General features: G+C 45.4%; 2 protein-coding genes across 2 annotated transcripts; one reads left to right on the top strand and one right to left on the bottom strand.

Annotated features, from left to right (window-relative positions):
* Positions 1,130–2,092, top strand: LOC8076708. The gene is made up of 2 exons (XM_021448666.1): positions 1,130–1,570; positions 1,695–2,092. The coding sequence occupies exons 1-2, from the start codon at positions 1,130–1,132 to the stop codon at positions 1,758–1,760; spliced, it is 507 nt and encodes a 168-aa protein (XP_021304341.1). The 3' UTR covers positions 1,761–2,092.
* Positions 9,433–11,900, bottom strand: LOC8076707 (40S ribosomal protein S24-1). Its single transcript, XM_002437100.2, has 4 exons — positions 11,623–11,900; positions 11,374–11,544; positions 9,836–9,922; positions 9,433–9,723 (listed from the first exon to the last, which is right to left on the bottom strand). The coding sequence occupies exons 1-4, from the start codon at positions 11,746–11,748 to the stop codon at positions 9,694–9,696; spliced, it is 414 nt and encodes a 137-aa protein (XP_002437145.1). The 5' UTR covers positions 11,749–11,900; the 3' UTR covers positions 9,433–9,693.

Raw genomic sequence — 14,679 nt, 5'->3', positions numbered from 1 at the left:
GCCTATATCACTTTTGTTTATATTTGACAATTATTATTCAATTATGGATTAACTAAGTTCAAAAGATTCGTCTCACAAATTAAAGCCAAACTATGCAATTGGTTTTTTGATCTATATTTAATACTTTATCAATGTGATGAAAATCTTGAAAATTTTTGGGAGTTAAACAAGCCACTGTTGATATAGCTGTGTGAATAGGCAACCGTAAATGAGGAGGTATTCAAACCAGCAAAAGTCATGCATCTCTCTCTCTTGAACGCTCGGCAGGCTCCAGCGCCAATGTGCAAGAACTGAAGGGCAGCGCCACCGCCGGAAAGCCTGCAGACGCGGCAGTAGCATGCAGTTGTACACAAGAGAGCAGACGCGTGCCACAAAAGACACACAGCGCCCCATTCTGCCGCAGGCTTCCATGAATTTTACCCGCAGGGAAGCCGAGCCCGAGCCCATCCTTGCGTCGTCAATCAATAATAATGTATCACATGCACAAGCAGCTACACCTCATTCCCTTTCTCTCACCTCCAGTTGAGTACTACAGTACGTGCGTCCCAGACACATGACGAGAAGGCCCGGCGACGGCACGTGACGAGACAGGCGCGCGCCATTTACTGTACGTAGTACATCCACGCTGCCCCCTAGCCCGTGTGTCCCCGGTTCGGGTTCGGCTCCACTGATCTACACTACAGTAGTCGCTCTAGCACACTCATCACTAGGTACTCATCACTCATCGAGACGGCAATGACCTATCCCAAAGCAACAACGCTGCTACCGCCAGAGCTAGGGCGCGCAACCATGCCGCCGGTACACATGTCGCATGCACTGTACCATCGTACGTACGCGCGCCGTGCGTCAAGTCTGGACCTCTCTCACTCTGCATGCGCAACAGTGAAATTTATGGCATGGCAATGGCATGCACACTCTGCCTCGCGTGCAGTTCTTCCTTCCAGACGATGCATGCAAAGCAGCCATGGGGTCGAAGCCGATCGAGCGCGCATTTATAAGGTCTAGTACTACGTGCCAAGGCATCCAGCGCGGCGCCTACTGCCCTTCTACTCACCACCTTCGACCTCGCTCGCTCGATCGGCTTCTTCTCATCTAAAGCGAGACAACAGGGCTTCTGACTGCTGAGATCATGGAGAATAAGGCGAGGCGGCGGCACGTGCCGGCGTTCGGGGAGTCGAACTACAACAACAACAACTACTCCTCCTCGACGTCCTCCCCAGACGCCGCGGCAGCGGCAGCCGAGTCCTCCTGGTGGTACGCGCCGGAGCCCGGGGCCGCCTGCAGCGACGTCTGGTTCAGGTACTCCCCGCCCGCCCGTAGGCCGCCGCCGGCGCCTAAGAAGGCGCGGCGGAGGCCGCCGGAGACCACCGCGGGCGGCGGAACCGTCGTCGTCGCTGTCGCTGTAGCTGCTGCTGCGGAACACAAGAGGGCGGTGGCGCTGGCCCCGGCCCCGGCCAAGGGCGTCCACCGCAGGGTGGAGGTGAGGCCCGTCGACGAGGACCTGTACCGGGTGCCGCCGCCACCGGACGACGGCCATACCACTGCTGTCTCCCACCTTCCAAGGCGGCCGGTACGTCGTACGTGACACATACGGAGTATATAGTAGAGCGACTGCAAAATAGCAAAGCTCGCGTATTCTTCTTCTTGCTATCATATCCTTCAGTTCGTTCTTGCTTTTCTTTGATTCGCAGAAGAAGAGGGCGGCGACGAGGAGCTTGTGGATGGGTTGCTTGGGCCTCAACTGCGTCGCCTCAAGCTAGTAGCTAGGAGTACCATTAATGCAATGCAGCATGTACATGCTCTAAACCCTAGGAGTACTATGCTAGTATATGGCGCCGTACGGAATATGATGACAAGTATAGTAGCTAGTACTACTAGAGTGCTCTGTGCTCTTCAAAATTTTCATGTTTTGCTTCCTCTCGTACGTGTTCGTTGTTAGCTCACTCTCACTGTATTGTATGCCATACTGGCAGCATGAAGATTAGAGGAGCAGTACTAGCTTAGTAGTAGTAGCCTACTGCTATGTGTGGATTGCAGCATCTTGCTAGTAGCTCCTGGTCTTTTTGAACTGACAAATATATTGCTCCTGATCAATTTGTTTAAATTTGTTGCAAATGCTGCTGTTACTGTAATCCGCACTGCCCGGATGTCTGTGTCAGACGCATCACTCCAGTGACTACGAGCCTTGCCTCTCACTTGAATGCATGCGAAGTGACGCGCTTTGAACTAACCGCACATTTTAGGAACGGTGTTTACTGTTCATGCATGACATGCTTTGGGGTTTGGGCATCCCACGATTTATGAACGATCCATGTTCAGACAGCAAACGTTCCTAAAAGGCGACGGGTGAGAGCAAATTCCGATTCAACAGAGATGGCCCCGGAGCTGTGTTCCTTCACTGCGAACTGGCCGGCTCCATTGATCTAGGTACACCAGTCCATTTCGGCAGAGCTCCCTGTGTGGCTTGTCGCAGGCACAGCCACAGTACAAATGGATCCAATGGTACTCCCATGGGTTTGTTTATTTTCTTTTTTTTTGGCAGTGGAAACACCCGTGGCTGTACTTAGGCTAGTCTCAATTCAAGATGACAACAGGCCCGGGTACCCGACGGATTTTACCCGATAAAGAGGTGGGTATGAAATGAATTTTCTACCCATAGGTACGTTATTGGACAAAATCCTATACCCATCGGGTATGGTGGGTACGGGTGTGGGTGTTTACTACCCATACCCGCCTACCCGCGGATAAAAAATACATGTCAAAATAACTAGCCACCCTTGTCATTTTAGCCTATATAGCACATGAATTTGGTCTAAATCCAACTAAACTCTCATAATATATATGTATATGAATTTGATGTTGTCATATGAATATTAGTTTGTAACTTGTTGGAGACTTACTATGATTTTCTTTGTGTAAATATATGATATTTATATGTAATTCTCGGGTATACTAGTGGGTGCGGGTTACCCGTCGGGTAGAAATTACCCGCGGGTGCGGGTATGGAATTATTTTCCTACCCGTGTGCGGGTACGGGTAACCCGATGGGTAAAATTTAGACTTCGCGGGTGCGGGTACAGGTGGCCACTACCCATCGAGTACGTACCTGTTGCCATCTCTAGTCTCAATAAAGTTTTATCAAAATTTTATGAACCGTAAAAGTAAAGAGAGAGATGATAAAAATTTCATTGTAGTAAAGAGAGTTTCATTGGGATGAAACTCTTGTGCACTGTTTTCAAAATATGGATATCTTAAAAACTAGATCATGAAACCTCCATTGAGAATGCCCTTAAAGCATGTCTAGCAGTGCTCTTACTTGATCTCTACTCTGGATTTAGGTAGTAGGATAAAAAAAAAGCTCCAACAAATCCTCTACTACACCCTCTTCTTTTGTTGACTCCTACTTTCCCCCCTTCAACCCCTATTTGTTTTGGCTTCCTACTCCATCGTGCAAATTTTTCCCCTTCTCGCTTGTCTGAAAATCTATGACGAAAAGTAATGTTCGCTAATTTATTATAAGATAAAAACACTACTAGCTGGCAAAAAATACGGCTTATAAGACAAGCGAATGGATTCATATGCTTGTGCATGCACGAGCACCATCGTGCGGCCCTCCCCGCCACACCCTCCGCGACGCGGGCATCCCTCCCTAGTGTCGCCTCCCTGACACGGCTGCCCAACCGGCCCGGCCATCCTCGGCGTCCGCCCCAGCCATCCTGGCATTGCAAGAGCTCGACAGCAACGGGCCAAGCTTGACACAGCGTCTCCCCTTCTCGACACCAACAGCTCCCTTCCCAACGGTTCCCCTTCCCAGTGGCTCCCCTTCCGTGCACAATGCGACCGACAAGTATGGCCTGGGGCAAGAGGATGATAGATGAGTCCCACATGTCATCCTCTACAAGGATGGATTTGGGGGGGTCTATTTTAGGTAGTGTTGCTAGAGTTATTAACAAAATATTAGTATAATAATTGATATGGAGTAATTACCTAACCAGAGAAGTAGGTTGTGGGGATACTAGGTTGGCCTGATGTACCCGTAGCTCTATTTGTTTGGTTACTGCAGCAGCACTGCCACAGCCCTAAACGGGTTTTCGTGTGCAAGTGTAACAAGGGTTGCATCTTGTTGTCTCGCTGGCCTTTGGACGATTGACCATACCAACGACACTTTGCGAGATCACTTTAAATTTTGTAAATAAAACACGTCGTTGGTGAGAAAAATTCTCTACACAGTACATATATAGTTTTTTTTTAAAAAAAAACGCCTTAAAGATGAACAGTCTTAGAGGGAGCAGCGACAGTGTCTTGCATCCAACTTCTCATCAGCAGACAAAAAATATAAATCAAAATAATAACCAAGTATATATGATGACAAGTATATATGATGACAACTTCTCAGGAGCTTGTGGAGGGTTAGGCGGAGGTGGAACCCACCGTTTGAAGTGCTCACGCTGGTGATGAGTGCCTCAACCAGGGAAGATGAGGTACCTTGGGTCAAACTTGTTTGAACCATCTATCCATTGAAAGAAAAAACACCTCTCATGTCCCTACAAAATAATACTCGAAGATTGTGTTACTAACCAAGTAATATAAATTAACAACATAATCTAAAGTGACAATTACTTACACTATGACTACTACATGTGTAGAAGCAATGCGCCACCGTCTACGGATGTCTAGATTGCATAACATCGGCGGGACGACCACAATCACAACTGGGGACAGGGAGGCCAGGAGGCACTGGTGCATCTTTGCTAGACACGTCTGGGTATAATTCTCGAGGACGACCCTGCTTGTTCCAATAGCTTTCACGATACATGTCGTTCATCTAAATAATTGTTTCAACAAACACAAAGTACAATTAATACTATGTACCAAGAAAGTAATTTTTCAAAATTAAAGACAAGATGAATACCTCCATAACAATGCAACAAAACGAGGAAGCCGAAAGGCGGGAAGAGGGTGGGGAGGGAGGGGTGGGGAGAGAGAGGAGGGAAGGAGGCTAGGGGAAAGGTGCTGGGGGGTTGGGGAGGGAGAGGAGGGGAGGGAGAGGGTGGCTCGGGCGGCCGAAAGAAACTGGGCCGCCCGGGCGCCCGCGCAGACTCTTATTTGGCCTTGCCGCGCAAAGATCTGGGGTGCGGCACCGTCACGTATGGTGGCGTGGCAGGGCCGCCACCTGAGCCACATGGCCACCCCTGCCGCGCCACTATGCATGGTGCTACAGTGTTATAATGTCGCGTCATGTATGATGACGCAGCCAAAAGGGTTAGTTTTAGAAAAAATATTTTCAGTGTCAAATTTAGAATTTGTTTAAAAAAGGATTAAAAATAAAAAAATCCTTGTGGATGGGTTGGGCCTGAACTGCGTCGCCTCAAACTAGTAGCTAGTACTATGCTAGTATATGGCGTACGGAATATGATGACAAGTATAGTAGGTAGGTCTTGTTTAGTTCACCCTTAAAATCAAAAAAATTTCAAGATTCCTCGTCACATCGAATCTTGTGGCACATGCATCCAACATTAAATATAGACGAAAACAAAACTAATTACACAGTTTAACTGTAAATCACGAGACGAATCTTTTGATCCTAGTTAGTCCATGACTGGATAATATTTGTCACAAACAAACGAAAGTACTACAGTACCGAAAACTTTTCACTTTTCAGAACTAAAACAAGGCCCTAGTACTACTAGAGTGCTCTGTGCTCTTCAAAATTTTCATGTTTGCTTCCTTAGCCGGACGCGGATTCAGTAACGTTGCTCAACGAAGTCACGACGTAACTTTCGCTTGTAAATCCACCATTCAAGAGAGATCCAATGGCTCACAATGCTTGCAAGCAATCCAGGCATATAATCTCTATTTCTTTTGTGAAGGGCAGCGAAGGGAAGAGTCGTCCATGGAGGCACACCAGTCCGAGGAGTTCTCCTAACCGCCCCAACTGTTGCTGCTGGAGAAGCGCCAGTCGGCTCCGGGACAAGATCTCCGCTCCCCATCCTCTTCCTTGCACTCTGCATCGGCTCCGCCATGCTGCTGCACGCGGAGCAGCTTGTTGCCGTCGCCGCTCAACATCTCTGTCCGGTCGTTGTCGCCGTCTCCATCGTCTTCTCAGTCACGGTGTTCTTCAAGCTGGCCATCTTCTCGCTAAACTTTCTTCTCGCTCAACTTTCTGGTCGCACGTGGGCAAGCTGCTTCAACCTGGCCATCTTCGCGCTCAACTTTCTGGTCGCATGCGGGCGAGCTGCCGGTGGAGCAAGGCTGCTGCTCCTCCCAACCGCGGGAGCCGGAGCAGCGCTTGCTGTCTCTGCATCGAAATCTCTCCATCGAGTCAGGACATCTCTGTTTGGACCGTGCTGGCTCTCGCCATGTCATTCAATATCGCACACTGATGGGCGGTGGCGGCGTGCGCGGTTGAGTCTGTATCCTACGCGCTCACGGCTCATCGAGATCGTGTTGGCCGCCTCTCGTCACGCCGCCCTACGCCCCGGCCGCGCACACTCGCGGTGCTGGCCGTGAGCTCGCTGCGCCGCCCTCTGTCCCGACCGCGCTCTGCGCATGCCGGTCGCAAGCTCGCCGCGTCAGTATCCTTGTCGACCGCTCTCTTGTCGCGCCGCCCTCCACCTCGGCCTCGCACGCTCCCCGCGCTGGGAGCGAGGGCAGCGAGCTCGCCTCGTCACTCTCCGCGCTGGTCTCCGCACAGTCTGCGCTCGCTCGCAGCACTCATCGATCGTCGCACCGCCCTGGTTTTGCACACACTCGTGGCGCTGGCCGAGAGCACATCGCGCCACCCTCTGTGCCAGCAGCTCTCAGCGCACACTCGGCCACGCTGACCCCAAGCTCTCTGCGTCGGCCGCTTGTTTGTCATGCCGCCTTCTACATGGGTCGTGCTGGATGCGAGCTCGCCGACGGCCCTATGCTCTTGCCTGCGTCCTCTCATGGCTGTTGTTTCTCGCGTGTTGTGCCGAGCAGCAGCGGCAGCCCGCTGCACAGAGGAGTTGAGGCGTCCTGCCCTGTCGTCCTGCGCCGTCCCAGTGCTCCTGTGCCTTGCCGTGCGGCGGCGAATGCTTCTGCTCCCTTCTCTGCTCCTGCTTAACTCCCGCACGTGATGTTGTTTTTGCTTTGTATGGATAAGAGCCCTTGGATCGGTGTTGGACGCACATGATGAAACGAAAGTTACGTCGTGACTTACGAAGGAAAGTCACTCAATCCGCGCTGAATGCGATACCAGCAGCATGAAGATTGAAGGAGCAGTACTAGCTTAGTACTAGTAGTCTACTGCTATGTGTGGATTGCAGCATCTTGCTAGTAGCTCCAGGTCTTTTTGAACTGACAAATATATTGCTCCTGATCAGTGGAAACATTACAAATGGATCCAATGGTACTCTCATGGGTTTGTTTATTTTCTTTCTTTTGGCGGCTGTACCCTAGGTCAGTTTCGATAGAGTTTCATTAAAGTTTTATGGACATTAAGTATGCTAATGTGACACAAAGAGAGAGATGATAAGAGTTTCATGTGAGTAAAGAGAGTTTTAGGTAGTAGGATAAAAAAAAGCTCCAACAGATCCTCTACTACACCCTCTTCTTTTGTTGACTCCTACTTTTCCCCCTTTAACCCCCTATTTGTGTTGGCTTCCTACTCTATCGTGCAAAATTTCCTCCTTCTCTGTTCGTTTATCTAAAAAATTATGACGAAAAGTATTATTCGTTAATTTATTATAAGAGAAAAACACTGCTAGGTAACAGAAAAAATACGACTTTTACAAGATAAGCGAACGGATTCATATGCTTGTGCATGCACGAGCACCATCCCTCCCCGACACGGCCATCCCTCCCTAGCGTCGCCTCCCTGACACAGCTGCCGCACCATCCCTCCCCGACACGGCCATCCCTCCCTAGTGTCGCCTCCCTGACACGGCTGCCTGACCGGCCCAGCCATCCGGAATGAGATCCTCTGCAGTCACCCAAACCGATTGCATCCTACAGTCAAGTCATCTGCACCGTTCCGTGCTGATCCAACGATTGCTCTGCCAAAGTGACACATAGGCCGCACAAATTCAAGGCCCACCATAGCCCAGGTCCTATCGAGAGGTCCCCATGGTGAAATCGCAGTTGCTGTCTTCCGCCTTGCTGCCTTACTGGCCAGCATTGTGAGCGACTACCGCGTCACCATCTCCATCCCCTCATCAAGAGCCCCGCGCCGACGCCGTCCTCGTCGTCGAGGGTCGCACGCCGTTGCTGTGTCCTGGTTGCTGCTGGCGTGCAGCGTTCCCACCCTGTCTCCCTGACTCCCTCCTCCTTCACAGGGCTCCTGGCTGCATTGGGCCAGTCGTGGCGCCTCCGCGTCTCGCTCCTGCACACAGGTGGCGACGAAAACAGCGGCTCCTCCACCGGGTGCAGGTAGCTGTACGCGAGCAACCGCCATACATGTCCATCGCGCTAGACCGCCCTGCGCACGCCGTGTCCTTACAACCTAAGCCGCGTGTCCGACCTCATCTCCCTGATTGGCGCGATTGTGCGCATGGCCAGGGACGACGCCGCCATGGCGCGTCTCCTGGGCCACGGCGACATCGTTGTGGTCTGCCCCAAGCGCAACACTTCCTTCATCTCGCTTTTCGCCGAGCTTAGCAGCACTGGCGGCCAAGATCGAGATGTTCTATGGCACGGCGGCTCGGCAACCAGCAAGACAAGGACAGAGGCGAAGGAAGTTGCCATGATGAGCTAGCTAGCGTGGTGGCTTGGGCTGAGATGGGCCAAGGCCCAACGTATGGAAGCTTGTTGGGAGCTGTTCGCCGTTCGATCTTTATGAAGGGTCCGATGTCCCTGACTGTAGGGTGCAGTCGATTTGGGTGACTGCAGAGGATCTCATTCCCAGCCATCCTGGCATTGCAAGAGCTCGACAGCAACGGCCAAGCCTGACGTAGCATCTCACCTCCTCGACGCCAACGGTTCCCCTTCCCAGCGGCTCCCCTTCCGTGCGTGATGCGACCGACGAGGACGGCCAAGTTCGTCCATGGGCCATGAGATGAAGAAGAGGATGACAGATGAGTCCCACATGTCATCCTCTACAAGGATGGATTTGGAAGGATCTATTTTAGGTAGTGTTGCTAGAGTTATTAACAAAATATTACTATGATATTTGATAATTACCTAAACAGAGAAGTAGGATGTGGAGATACTTAGTTGGCCTGATGTACCGTAGCTCTATTTTTGGTTACTGCAGCACCAATGCCACAGCCCTAAACGGGTTTTCGTGTGCAAGTGTAACAAGGGTTGCATCTTGTTGTCTCGCTGGCCTTTGGTCGATTGACCATACCAACGACACTTTGCGAGATCACTTTAAATTTTGTAAATAAAAAACACGTCGTTAGTGAGAAAAATTCTTACACAGTACATTATATAAATTTTGTAAAAAAAAAGCCTTAAAGATGAACAGTCTTAGAGGGAGCAGCAGACAGTGTCTTGCATCCAACTTCTCATCAGTAGACACAAAATATAAATCAAAATAATAACCAAGTATATATTCTAGTGTCTGACAAGGTACCCCAAAACTGAACACAAGGCACAGCGAGAAACTCAACGTACTGGGTAACTGGCAAAACCCTCTCTACTTCTAGTTAAACATTCAGCATTGCCACAAGGAACCCACCCTAACAAACCAAAGCCAAACAAGATGAAGATGGCAAGCAAGCAACTTCCCCCTTACTTCTTCTTGGCATCTCCAGCCTTTGTCTGCAAAAATTGCACAGCAAACATAATTGATTATGTGGTTGGCTACCAGAACAACGGGAATACATGTAGCAACTAGCAACCTACAAAGTAGCAATTGTTGACTGGTACTCACCTTCTTCACACCACGGATTTTCTTTGCCCTGTTCTTACGTTCCTTCATCTGCTTTCGTGACTTCTCTACCTTAGTAGCAAGGCCGTTCTGTCAAGGAAAAACAGAACATTAGCACCAACAAACAGGTGTATCAAACACAGGCTAACAGCAACAATAAATGACGCCATTTGAAGGTTCAAGACAGTCAAACACCAGCAAGCTTAATACAACATGTGCAGTAATACTGCCACATGAAAAATGATCATAGAGAATCTGTCATCATTCTCAGTTTCAACAATAATATTCATGGTTTTTTGCTCTGTTGTTAGCATAATAGTAGGTGTCCGGTTTTTCAATGCTGAAGGTCAAAATGATTTGCTTATGGTGGTTGGGTAGTCATTTGAGCTTGCTAGATCATGAAAACAAGGAAAATGAGCACCAATTTAGGCTAACCCAAACCATTCAGGAGTAGTTTAGTGTTCAGTTATACAACAGTGGGATGTTCTCTTATACAACAGCAGGATCTGTAAGACATCCTTGGTTCACAAGAATTTTGCTTGGTTCAAGACAGGAAGATAAATATATGAAAGAAATATCTAGTCTCAAAGCTTGAATGAAAATATCTATACTTTGTGCACCAAAATAATGTAGCAATAACAGCTGTTACAACAAGCTTATCATACAAAAATAATGCATCCGAGATACCATCAAATTGGGTGACATATAAAATTACATGACTTCGCATCAATGCCCAAGATTAAAACCATTTTAACGAGGCACAGTTACATGTTAGGGGACAAGCACTCAGCCAAGTAAGCTACTCCCTCCATTCCAAACTATAAGACGTTTTGAGTTTTCTAGATACATAGCTTCTGTTATGCACTGAGATATACACTATTACTATGTTTAGATACATAGTAAAAGCAATGTATCTAAAGGCCAAAAGGTCTTATAATTTGGAACAGGGGGAGTAAATGCTAACACATCAGTATATATCCCTATAGCAGTTTAGGCTTTTAGCACAGTTAAGAGGTATGTTTGGTAAAAATTAAAACTTACTTAATGATGTTAAATGCATCCACTAAACCAGCAGAGCCTTAAGGCAGAAGATTCAGGAAAAAGCCCAAACTACCATAGTAGGGAAACATCAGCCGATACTAGGGAGTAGAGCCTTAGTTGGTTTGAGAAATGAGTAAGTCCATCATCTTTTTACTACTCACTTTTTGGTTTCGTTTGCAGAATGGAATATGTTGATCCATCGCCATCTTATTTGTCACAAGCTAATGACTAATATAGTACGTTGGTAGGGTCATTCCACCAAATTTGAGGAATGGAGTGACTTCTCAAACCGAACACCCTATAGCCCATTTCAGTAAATCGGATCACACCTAGCCGTAGCTTAACCTTGGTCTAAGCTCGTACAATTTTGACACTGAGAGAGCAGCTAAAAGTCACGGAATGCTATAGACAAATCAACCACACATTCCTACATCGGGACAATTAAACAACGAAATCAACCGCGGAACTCGATATGACATCACGAGGCAATAATAGCATACCCTGATGAGGCGGTACTTGGGCTCGAACTTCTTGGCGGCCTCGAGGTTGTCGTAGATGAGTCCGAAGCCGGTGGACTTGCCGCCTCCGAAGTGGGTCCGGAACTTGAAGACGAAGATGCAGTTGGAGTCCTTGACCTCGTAGAGCTTCGCCAGCCTCTCTTTCAGCTCCGCCTGCGCGCAAGACATGCCCCGTCAATATCCCGCCGAGCACACACCACCGAGAAACGAGGAGAGGACGATATCCCCGACCTTGGAGACGTTGGCGCGGCCTGGGTGGATGACCTCGAGCACGAACTGCTTGCGGGCCAGGAGGCGGTTGGTCATGAACTTGCGCGTGCGGAGGGTGACCGCCGCAGTGGCCTTCGAATCCGCCATGGTTGCTGCGGCTGTGCGGGCGCGGCGGCGGCGGCCGGAGCAGGAGGGCGGGAGGGGGAGGAGGGTTGGCGGCGCTGGATGAGAAGTTTTTGCGTGAGCGGCTATATGTAGTGAAAACCCTAGGGAGTTATTTTGTTTGGCTCATGTGGGCTGAATCAGAACGCCCATTCTATCGTTTTATGATTTTGGGCCGAAAAGTCAATGCCAACTGACGTCCGTCCGCCGGGACGCTCCTTAGTGGGCCGCTTCGCCAGCCCAACTCTCCCACATGAATGATTTTTTTTAACATGCCACATGAATGATTTTGGCTTAAATCGTCATCGTCGTCGTCGTCGTCAATAAAAGAGCGAGTTTTTTTAGAAAGCTCTCACTTTCTAATAACCGTTTGATCTAAATGTCGGGCTATATGAGCCCTCCGTCATCCATGATCTTATATAATATAAGATGTAAGACTCCTCATAAATTAAGATTCTTCCTAGAGTCCAAAAACACATGGATATAAGACTCCTTGTAAATTAAGATTTCTCCTAGACTCCAAAACCAAAAAATAATAGAGTTATAAATACCTCAGTTTTTGTTCTCGAGTAAATATTAGTTCTTTATCCATACTAGCAAATATGCTCGTGTGTTGCAACGGGAGAAAAATATTAAATGGCCATAGAAACTGATGACATAATGTTACATATCTATTTATATTTATCCTTTTTATAAAATTTAATGTCCACTATTTTATTGATAACCATGACATCTATGGTATTAGATAGTTAATATTTACAATAATATATAGCTTGGAGATATATTTATTAATAATAAAAATAGAAATTAGTCAAACCTTATCTTACTCTAATATTACCTCTTAATATACCTTAGTATTATATTAAAACATGAGAAGTTTGTTGCTAACTTTGTATACATGCGCTAATATAGTGTTCATATGACATAACAACACATTGTGCAAAGGTAGTGTAAGCATCCTCAAGCATAAATTTAGATAATTTAGTAAAATAGTGAGATATGCAGAAATGGTGCTAAAACTTTTACCACAAATCAAGCATCACATTAAATAAACTACCATAAAATTTTCATAATAATTGGAGCAAGATAACTACAATTTCAATTTTACACTAAAAACATAGGAAAGCATCTCCAATAAAAAAATATACTAAAATTTGTGATATTTTTTGTTTACTGCATGGATCTACATATGTGGAGCTGAACAAAATTTATTTTGTAATTTTTAGATTTTCTATGAATTACTACGTATTTATCAATTTCAGCCGATCAATTTTACACTAAAAAGCATAGGCAAACATCTCCAAAAAAAATAATAAAATTTGTGATATTTTTTGTTCACTGCATGGATCTACATATGTAGAGCTGAACAAAATTTATTTTGTAATTTTTAGATTTTTCTATGAATTACTATGTATTTATCAATTTTCAGACGATTGAAATAATAAAAGAAAAGTAAATTAATAGGATAAATATTTTGTATTTATTGTAATATATAAAGGAGATTTTATATTAGAAATCCTAAAAAACTTTTATTCCTTTTTCCTCTCTGCCAGCGGAAGCCACGATTCCATCCAACGGACGAACGCGCTGGCCGTCCGACTCGGCACCCAACGGGGCAGAAAAATTTTTTTGGCAGATTGAAATTTTCACAATTTAGTAGTATATATATATATATACTAGCAAAATATGCCCGTGCGTTGCTACGAGAGCAAATAGACATTTGTAGAAAATGAGCACTTTGTTATATTTATTTGTGTTTTATCCTTTGTATTAAAATTGACAATTTTTAAGCTTTTGCAACTGACTTTGAAGCGGACTGTCTATATATATAGTTTATATACATGCTCTTAGACTTTTTAGGGCTTTTATTTCACGCACAATGGCACCTTATACTCTCTGGTTGAAAGGAGCATAATAAACTTTTGAATTATAATTTTTAGATTTGATTTTGATTTTATATAGATTGTATAAGTTTCTGTCAATTTGTGCATTGTTCGTGAAAAGACAAGAAGCTAACAATACACTTTTTATTGGTAAGCCGAAATCTGTATATATCTTGAGATTGATTTTTATTGTGCGTTGCAACGGGGGGAAAGCATCAAATGGCCATAGAAAGTTATGACATAATGTTACATTCTATTTATGTTTATGTTTTTTATAAAATTTAAAATCTATAATTTATTTTATTGATAACCATGACATCTATGGTATTAAATAGTTGATATTTAAAATAATATGTAGCTTGGAGACATATTTATTTAATAGTAAAAATAGAAATTAGTCAAACCTTCTCTTACTTTAATATTACCTCTTCATATACCTTAGTATTATATTAAAAATAAGAAGTTTGTTGGATTAGGATTTCTATAAAATATGATATATCAGTTAAATGTATGTAGATTATAAACACATAGACTTATAAAATGTTCACATAACATAACAACACATCATGCAAAGGTAGTGTAAGCATCCTCAAGCATAAATTTAGTTAAATTAGTAAATCAGTGAGATATACAGGAATTATGCTAAAACTTTTACCACAAATCAAGCATCACATTAAATAGGCTATTATAAAATTTTCATAATAATTGGAGCAAGATAAGTACAATTTTAGTTTTACACTAAAAAGCATAGGCAAGCATCTACCAACAGAAAAATATACTAAAATTTATGATTTTTTATTTACTATATGGATCTAAATATGTGGAGCTGAACAAAATTTATTTTATAATTTTTAGATTTTTCTATGAATTACTATATATTTATTAATTTTATAGAAGATTTTGCATTAGGAACCCTAAAAAAACTTCTACTCTTTTTTCTCTTCCAGTCTATCTACGGGCGGCTCTTCTAGTAGTCTATCTACATAAATTTGCACTTAAGCCCCTGTACTTTCTTTAATTTTAATATGTTCTA

Source organism: Sorghum bicolor, chromosome 10 (genome assembly GCF_000003195.3).
Source record: "Sorghum bicolor cultivar BTx623 chromosome 10, Sorghum_bicolor_NCBIv3, whole genome shotgun sequence".
NCBI classification, from domain to species: domain Eukaryota; kingdom Viridiplantae; phylum Streptophyta; class Magnoliopsida; order Poales; family Poaceae; genus Sorghum; species Sorghum bicolor.
Note: the sequence above shows the minus strand (reverse complement) of the source record. Positions and strands in the feature narration are given on the sequence as shown.

Coding starts and splice junctions, on each gene's coding strand:
- LOC8076708 (XM_021448666.1), top strand. CDS start 1,130: ATGGAGAATAAGGCGAGGCGGCGGCACGTGCCGGCGTTCGGGGAGTCG. Junction 1,571..1,694: donor CCCACCTTCCAAGGCGGCCG/GTACGTCGTACG, acceptor GATTCGCAGAAG/AAGAGGGCGGCGACGAGGAG.
- LOC8076707 (XM_002437100.2), bottom strand. CDS start 11,748: ATGGCGGATTCGAAGGCCACTGCGGCGGTCACCCTCCGCACGCGCAAG. Junction 9,923..11,373: donor CCAAGTACCGCCTCATCAGG/GTATGCTATTAT, acceptor TTTCCTTGACAG/AACGGCCTTGCTACTAAGGT. Junction 9,724..9,835: donor AAATCCGTGGTGTGAAGAAG/GTGAGTACCAGT, acceptor CAATTTTTGCAG/ACAAAGGCTGGAGATGCCAA.